At 44.0% G+C, this 8,928-nt stretch overlaps 1 protein-coding gene across 2 annotated transcripts; it reads left to right on the top strand.

Moving 5' to 3' along the window:
* Positions 1-275: 275 nt before the first annotated feature.
* On the top strand, positions 276-7,409 carry LOC121698699 (ras-related protein Ral-B-like). Of its 2 annotated transcripts, none has more exons than XM_042081005.1 (5): positions 276-397; positions 3,411-3,645; positions 4,502-4,710; positions 5,162-5,339; positions 6,619-7,409. In XM_042081005.1, exons 2-5 carry the CDS (start codon positions 3,532-3,534, stop codon positions 6,733-6,735), a joined length of 618 nt encoding a protein of 205 aa, XP_041936939.1. In that variant the 5' UTR covers positions 276-397; positions 3,411-3,531; the 3' UTR covers positions 6,736-7,409. The 2 variants fall into 2 exon arrangements, with proteins under 2 accessions (XP_041936939.1, XP_041936940.1); XM_042081006.1 differs by lacking the exon at positions 276-397 and adding an exon at positions 2,505-2,647.
* Positions 7,410-8,928: the final 1,519 nt, after the last annotated feature.

Below are 8,928 nucleotides of genomic sequence, written 5' to 3'. Positions count from 1 at the left end.
TATACTAAGGTAGGCTATAATTTTAGTTGGTCTACTCACTATGGGATTTCATTATTTCCCATAGCCATATAACCAATTAGTTGTGTGACGGTGAGACTAGGCTTCCCTAGAACTCCATGAAATACTGGAAAGAAAAGGGGAAAAAACAGCTACAAATCGCTGTGCTAAGAGAGAGACTAAATGTTACACATCAATACAGCTAACTCAACTGTAAGAAGAAATGCTGTGGATTGGTTGTCTGACCTCACATCCTTTTGATAACCTCCCAATAAACTTCCGGTTATGACAAAAAAGTTTGGGAAGGATGGAACTCGACTAACGGCGGATTATTTTGCCTACTATCTTTCCAAGAAAACAAAGGGTCCAGGCGGGATTTTTTTACCATATAAGGTGTTCGGTGAGTTATGTCTTTGGTTTTCTAAACTACGGTGATAAATCATAGGTTAGGCTACTATATTTCCGTCCGCGTTTTGATACATTTGGTTGCAAAGTTACTTGTCCAGGGTTTTGCTACTTCTCGTTTTGTGCGACGTTTGATTGACAGCCGTAAAACGCTATGTGGGACAAGATACACCATAGTTACGTCGCTCTGTTATTCATACAGCCTATCAACAACTTGCAGGAGGCGGGCTCTAGGCAGTGCAACAGGGAAGGCAACTTTTCGATTCCCTACCAATTTCAGACCTAGCCGCTTTGTCAGTAAACCATAATGCATTTGTTGTTGTCTCAAATTAATTTGTTTGAAGTTGTTTGTTTGAAGTTGTGTTACATATGATTACGGTATACCCTACGTGTGTTTTCTTTGTTTCAATATTTTGTGATGGGGTATCTTAACGTTATTTTCTTTCCGTGCTCTGCACTAAATATATTGTTTATAGGCTGCTGTGTAAAATGTTTGGACGATAAGCCCATAGGCTAGCCTATCTGTTCTTTGAATAGTTACCTTGGTAGTTGCTTTTTGGTTGTAACTTGCAGACAAACACTGATCTGGCATCTCATTCTTTTCACAACAGTCTTTAATCCTGATCTGTGTTAATTTTTAGTCCAGCACACCCCTTAACAGCTATTCTCTCAGGTAGATAGCCTCTCAGGTGTGTCACCACCTGTGCATGACTTTGAGCTCTGTCATGCTCACTCACATGATCCGTGTGTCAGTGAAACCTTGGGCAATTCCAATGCTTTTACAGTTATGCTTCTGGTAGGTCTGTTGTCATCCCAGTAGTAGTAGTAGTATAGTACAAATATGAGAACTTTAATGGTCATCAATTTATATTTTAAGAATACTTTACTGGTACTGAAGAAAAATTGTCTAAATGAAAAAATAATAAAAAATGATGCTCCTTCTTTTGACCTAGTATGTCAGTCTCTCTGAAGGTAGAGAGGAGCCTGCACAGCTTCATAGTTTATACTGCAGGAGCAGCTATTTTGCAAGAACAACTTCAGAGTAACAGAAATGAAAAGCGCACTGCTTGCTGCACAGTACAGCTGTTTTATGGATAAACAAAGTGACCCACATATGTAAGGTCATCCTCGGCTATAAGGCCTCAGACATCATAGGAGTCAGTGGTGATGTGGCTGTGGAGAAGGCTTTTCCTGTCATGACTTCATGGGTTCTTTGAAAGTGAATGCTCAGTTGTGTCTCAGCAATAAAGTTAACGTTGACTGATATTTAGCAGGCACTTCTATCCGAAGCGACACAGACTTGCAACGGTGGGAATCGAACCCGGGTCGACCGATGGTCGGTGACGGTAACTCTGCTCCACCACGCCCATCTTAGTTAGTTAGACCCTCATGATGGATATCATAGGTGCTGTGATGGCATGGCACCCTTCTCTCTTCCCCCAAGTGTCTATCAGCTGTATAGGTCCCATCACCTATCAGTCTATCAACTGTAGCCTATAGTTCCTATCACCTATCAGTATTTTAACTGTATAGTTTCTATCACCTATCTGTCTTTTAACTGTATAGTTCCTATACAGCTGATAAACACTTAGGGGAAAGAGAGCAGGGTGCCATGCGGTGGCAGTGGCACTACAGGTTGGGTGCTCGCGGTGATCGTTTCATTAGTGCCACTGAAAGCTCTGTATGGTGTCTATATTTTCCTGCAAGTGGTTTAGGATAAAAGGCTTGGCTAAGTCAAATGTCATGTGATATGCTCAGTACATGGTGTCTGTAGTGCCACACCAAATTCCACTTCCTGTTGTTGTGTTCTTGTTGCTGTTGTGCTGGGAGATTGGCTGCATGGACAGATGCCATCATTGACCACTATGAGGTCAAGTCCAGTAACTCTTACTTACTGTACATGGAGTGCTTCCCAGTCAAGTAAATAAGTTGACCATAGAAATATAATTGACTAAATTAAGTTTCTAATGTGTCTGAAATGTCTTAAGTGAGTGAAATTACATTTCAAATCTACCAGTGGTGGTAGTTGTTGCTCTTTGGTCCGGTGATTTACAGTTTATATGGGTGGCTGTTATGGCATTTATGGCATTTCCTCCCATGAGAGTGCATGCGCACTCTGACAACAAAACAGTCTCCTGTGTTTGTTTCCCGTCTCGGAGAAGAACTCTGGAACAGAAGTGTAGCCATGAGTTAGTGCCCTTGAACTGTACAATGAAATGACTATCTCTGCAGAGCAAACACCCTTGTGAGTTTTGTTTTTTTACCTAGCAATTATATTTATATAATATTTCTGTATTATTTTTTACCTAGGTATTATATTTTCTCAGTCGAAAAGCTAAGTAAAGCAAACCTGAGATAATACGGTCTCATTAAGGAATCCATCTATGATCTAACCACTCATCTCTGTCTGATATTGACTAGCCATTTAAAACGCTTTGTCCTGAGAGTCAAACAAAGTTGGAACATGTAGCATTTGACTTAAAGGGACACCAGGCAAACCTGATGCTTTTTCTCTACGAAACTCCCCATCGCTCGGTCTGAAGCTCTTTTCCTTTTCTTTGCGTCTTCTGTCAAGGGTTTTCGCTGCTTCTTCGCCGGCTCTGCCATTATACACACGTTTGCAACAATCTCTAGCGTTTTGTTATCCTGCCTGCTTTGGTCTGCAGGTAGGATACACTGAACTTGCAATCAGGATATTCTTCCTACAGACAGTAGGGGTGGGCGAGAGAGTCTTCATTCGCCCTGTAACGAGTCATTTAACCATATACTGACTTACGAAGATGAGTAATTAACATGAAAATGTTGCCTGGTGTCCCTTAAAGGATGCAGAAAGATGAAGTGAAATTTCCCAGTATTCTGTATTCTTGTGCAGGTTATTGTACATAACAGAGAATAGAAATAGAAATAAAATAGAACATTTTTAACAGTTGACGCTTCATATTTCACCTTTAATACACTTCTGTTACTTTAACAGCATTTTCTCTATTTTCTTTCTTTCATCTTTGCAGGTGGGTGCAGTGGTTTTTGGCCGTGTGTATTTGAGTGAGCGTGTGTGTGAGGGGGAGAGAAAGAGAGAGAGAGGGAGAGTGTGTGAGCGTGTGTGTGTGTGTGTGTGTGGCAACTCGAGCCATGGCCTCTACCAAGTCCAAGAACCAGAGCTCCCTGAGCCTCCACAAGGTCATCATGGTTGGGAGTGGCGGCGTTGGCAAGTCGGCGCTCACGCTGCAGTTCATGTACGACGAGGTGAGTGCCCCCACTGACCCGCCACCTGCCCATCGGTCACCAGTGCCAGGCGTCACGCCAGCGCGGCACGGCAGGGGGCACAGAGCCTTGTGGTCACTTAGCGGCGAGAGAGAGAGAGCCTTAAAGCCACAATCAGACAGGAAGAGACTAGCGGCGATGCAGCGATGTGAGACCATGGAATGTTAATGAAATTCAGCGACTGACTGACTTGTAGCGATTACAGACGAAATAACCTTTGACGATGTGAAATGTCTTAACCTTTGAGGTGACAGGCGACAAGGGAATCGCCGGCCGTCTGTATTTGGCTTTAGGACAGAGTGAAAAGACCTAGAGTGAGAATATCTATACAGAAGACATCTGTGCCAGAGTCACAAGTGTGTGGCATACAAAGGCATAAAGCTTATACATGGAGGAAGAGGAGGAGGAGGAGGAGAAAAGGTCCTGGATGAGAGGCCATTGGATCCTGAAAGAATGCTAATTGGGTGATGATATCCATGGATCTCTCAGTACCTCTCAGTCTGTTTGTTTTGGATTTCCAGATGGGACATTAATGGCTTGTTTCCTTTGCGTGGTACAATACAGTACAGTACAGTACAGTATGGTTTGGAATGGTGAACCCTGACCTGGCTTGCGTTTCGACTGTCAATGGCACTCTTACTTGGTAGGCAGGATGTAGGTGCGACGACAACAAACACAACGCAACAAACAAATAAATTGTGAGCAGTCTCTTGATATGTCATTGGTATCAGCCTGAGGAGGAAACTGTATGATATCCAGATCTTCCTCTCGTTCATTGATATCAGAATGCACCGAGTTGTGTTGATCGATAAATGATTGGTGCTTTGTCTGTCCTCAGTTTGTGGAGGACTACGAGCCCACCAAAGCGGACAGCTACAGGAAGAAAGTGGTGTTGGATGGCGAGGACGTCCAGATAGACATCTTGGACACGGCTGGACAGGAAGACTACGCGGCCATCAGGGACAACTACTTCCGCAGCGGCGAAGGCTTCCTCCTCGTTTTCTCCATCACTGAGCTTGAGTCCTTCTCTGCATCTTCAGAGTTCAGGTATGTAGTCTGGGACTTTTCGTCTGGAGGTGCACTAACTGTATGTCTTTAGGAAAAGGTGCCATCGTTCACCTGAGCTTGGCAGTGACTGTGTGTGTGTGTGTGTTTGATTTTTGTCTGTGTGTTTTCTGTACATGTCTATATTCATGTGTGTTTTCCCTGTGCGTTCTCATCCATGCTTGTTGTGTGTGTGTGTTGCTCATGTGTGTGTTGTGTGTGTGTGTGTGTATGTGTGTGTTTGCTTATGTGTGCTGTGTGTGTCTGTATCCATCTGTGTGTTGTCCTCCGTGTGTGTTTGTGTGTGTGTTTGCTCATGTGTTTATGTGTGCTGTGTGCATCTGTATCCATCTGTCCTCCATGCTTGTTGTTGTGTGTGTGTGTGTGTGTGTGTGTGTGTGTGTGTGTGTGTGTGTGTGTGTGTGTGTGTGTGTTGTCCTCCATGCGTGCATAGAGAGCAGATCCTGCGGGTGAAGCCGGACGCGGAGAGCATCCCCCTGCTGCTGGTTGGGAATAAGTCGGACCTGGAGGACCGCCGGCAGGTGGCGGCCAACGACGCGCGGACGAAGGCGGAGCAGTGGGGCGTGCAGTACGTGGAGACCTCGGCCAAGACACGCGCATACGTCGATAAGGTGACTCCGGGTGGGGGGGGCACTATAAGGCATACCATATTCGGGTCCAAATGCCCATCTGGACCTGGGTTGGAGTCCATCCCAGGTCATTTCCCGATCCCACCCCATCTCTCTCTCTCCCACTCACTTCCTGACAGTCTCTTCACTGTCCTATCCTGAAAAGGCAAAAAAGGTTTCCTTAGGGTCCCTTTACACCAGTGTTTCTCAAACTTTTTCAGACCAAGGACCACTTAACCAGTAAAAAAAACCCCTCACAAACCATCTACTAGCTAATAGACACAATAGGCCTACTTACTGAACCACCTTGCTTATTGTGTCAGAGGATTCCTATGATTTAAATTGTCATAGCTTACATAGGCAGTGTTGCAGAACTGTTTGGATTTACAAATAAGTTGGTTCAATATTGCAAACAACTCATCTATATTATTTTTTACCACGTCTGCTCACGGACCACTTGGGATCGCTTGCGGACCACCAGTGGTCCACAGACCTCACTTTGAGAAACACTGCTTTACACAGATACATAGCTCTTCCAAGGGTGGGGTTTCCCCACAAACATTATTATGCATTTGGCCCAAGGGCCCTAATTTAGATGGCCAGCAAAGTGTAGAGCCTGGTCTCCTGCATTAACTAAACCAATCGTGACGCATGAGGAGTGAGTAAGAAAGAAACGGTTCAAAAGATTGTCTGTCTATAATGAAAGTAGTGACAAAACTACGCTTTTCAAAACAGTGTTCCTACTCCGTACATCAGGAAGTGAGATGAGTGAGTTAAAGGTCGCTGCCAAAGGTCACTGGATTTTTTGTGGAACAGAGGTGTTGTTTGCTGATGTCATGCCCCAGTCAACGTGGTGTTTCTGAATTTATCATAAATAAATTCTTGTTAACATTATTTAGCATCTTAAACATATTTCAAAATTATATTAAATTAGTGGGCCTTAATTTGAATGATGTGACAAGTGCAAAGTCTTAAGTCTAACCAGAGCTAATTGAATAACTAGACAAAATCAATTGACTAATGTTGTATCATGGGCAAGACCTTAAGACCATTGAGTCAGCTCAATGCTCCGACATGCCACATGATGGCTATAGTTCATGTACGTCACAAGATCTTTTCTTGTTGATAGACTTTGCACTTTGTCTGCCATTTAAAGTAGGGATTTTGCAAGATGTAGCATTTTGTAGACATTTGACCTCCCTATGTATTGATTTGACGCACGCTGGGATTTGTGGTGTACTAGAATAGCAGTTGCCCCCTTTTTTTCTCTCGCTGTCCTCAGGTGTTTTTTGATCTCATGCGAGAGGTGAGAGCGAAAAAGCTGTCCGAAAACAAGGAGAAGAACGGCAAGGGAGGCAAGAGCAAGAAGAGCGTGAAGGAGCGCTGCCTTCTCCTTTGATCCAGAGACCGACAGACAGACACGGCAGGGGAGCCAGTCGCCGCCTTCTGAATGACACAGAGAGAAACTGCCGTCCGCTGTGTGGGGTCCACGCTCCTCCACTGTGCACACAAAATCAATCCCAGCATGCTTTGTGCCTGTACAATCTTGTATGCCTCATCCTTCTCTTCAAGTGGAAAACATTTTTTTTTCTTGCAAAAACTTTAAGCTAATTTTGTGTAGATCTGAAAGAAATCAAAGGTTTTTTTTTTATATGCACTTAGCCATCCTGCCTTTTTCATGTTTGTTTTCGGTGTTCGTTTACAGGCCGGAGTACTCTCTGTGTCACGCGGCAGAAAAACCTTTACAATTTATATTCCAAAGTACTTCACATCCACTAAACACACATCAGAAATGAAATGAAGGCCCTGACTCCCTCTATATATTACACAGCAGGTGAACATGACATGCAGCCACACGTTATATGATCCAATGTAATACACACCCAGTAAATGCACATCAGATTGTTCACTTGTATTTTTCTATGCACGCTTATAAAATGCCGGCTTTGCAATCTGCCTTGAACTGCCTGTCCAGTATTTTGTAAAGATAATGTTTTATTGTTGATATGCTTATTTTCTTTACTATAAAAACTGTTAAATACAGATTAAATAAACACGTATTTCTTCTTTGTAGATATTCTGTACTCAGCGTCTTAATGGTGTAGGAATGGGACACCGTTATTATTTTTCTAAGAGTTCTCAGATTCTTCTCGGAAGCTACTCTACACCCTGTAATATAAACATCTACTGGGGAAGCAGTGCAGTGTTACATCAGATAAAGAGGTTCACTAAAAGAACACAGATGTGAAAATGCACCACCTAGCATGCGTGAATGCAGTGAAGAAAAAACATAAGTGCCTTGCGGAGGATTTTACCGTCCACGGGGAGAAATGTACTCAGATGTATGTTCCACATTACAATATAAGCCAAGGTGCCAAGTGGAATGGGACTCTTTGCACTCCGTGCAGTTAAAGCAGTTTCCTGTGTGACCCGCACTGTTCTGGAGGTTTTACTGTGTCCGTATGGAGAGCCTTTTGAGAGCCTGCCTAGCTGTAAAGCTTTTGTGTCGCTCCACAGCCCTGGCCTCAGTAGGAAGTGACAATCATGCGTGCCGCTTAAGCATCCCAGATGACCCTACTGGGGCTCTTATATTTGCCTTGGCTGGATTAATCACAGCTATTAAAACGGAACTCTCGCCACTCCTCCTCCTGCTCCTAGTAGTCTCAGCTGGGGCTGGTGCTGGAGAATTCTTCGCTTTATGTCTTTTTTAGCTGTGCGTGGAGCCGTAGTGCTTGTAGGCCTGTCAGCCGTTGTTCCCATGGAGTGCCGGCGGGGTATGGCAGGCGCGGAGGGACTTTGATGTTTTGGGGAGGTGGCTGAACCAAAAGGCTTTATGGGATGCCGTAAAGGGCTTTCCGCTTGGGTTGGTCACCTTGACTTTGAATGTGTGAAGACGCCTGGAGCTCCCGCGCAGTCTGTTAACACCCTGCTGTAAGGCACCGCTGTGGGACACACACACACACACACACACACACACACAGCACAAAGGCACATGCAAAATATCGAGTGATACTGTTTGCTATTGAATTAATTTACATAGTTTGCTCAAGTGCACCGATCACATTCACCATCCAGCCATGCTGTTCAGCACAGGTGAACTTTTACCTGTATGCGCCCAAACCAGGCTGAATTACAAGTATGTTCAATTACTACATTTTCACATTCAATGTAATTGTATTTTTCATTTCTACAGCGTATGTCTCAAGGCACTGTACAGAGCGCAGCTCGGGACCCGCCTGAGGCCTGCTGGGTAGAGAGATGAGTCCATGAATCAGTAGCCCTAACCCTAGCCTATATATTTAATACAGAAATGCAGAGAAAGCGTGTGGGGCCGTTAGAACTGCATTACATATAGCCTACGTTTGCCATGCAACACACCACTCTCTGCAAAACCTCATCTCTTTTTTTCAGACATAAACAAGAGAGGTGTTCAACTCCTTCTGCTATAGGTAGGGGACATCCCATAGCGGCCAAGCAATCTTACAATACATTCATTTACACAGTTTGGAATTGGTCAGATCGGGCCTGATAAAGATGTGTCAGGTGTATATTGTATATTGTCTGTATTATATTGTATGTGGTCTATAATGTG

Source organism: Alosa sapidissima, chromosome 23 (assembly GCF_018492685.1).
Source record: "Alosa sapidissima isolate fAloSap1 chromosome 23, fAloSap1.pri, whole genome shotgun sequence".
Classification (NCBI taxonomy): Eukaryota; Metazoa; Chordata; class Actinopteri; order Clupeiformes; family Clupeidae; genus Alosa; species Alosa sapidissima.
Note: the sequence above shows the minus strand (reverse complement) of the source record. Positions and strands in the feature narration are given on the sequence as shown.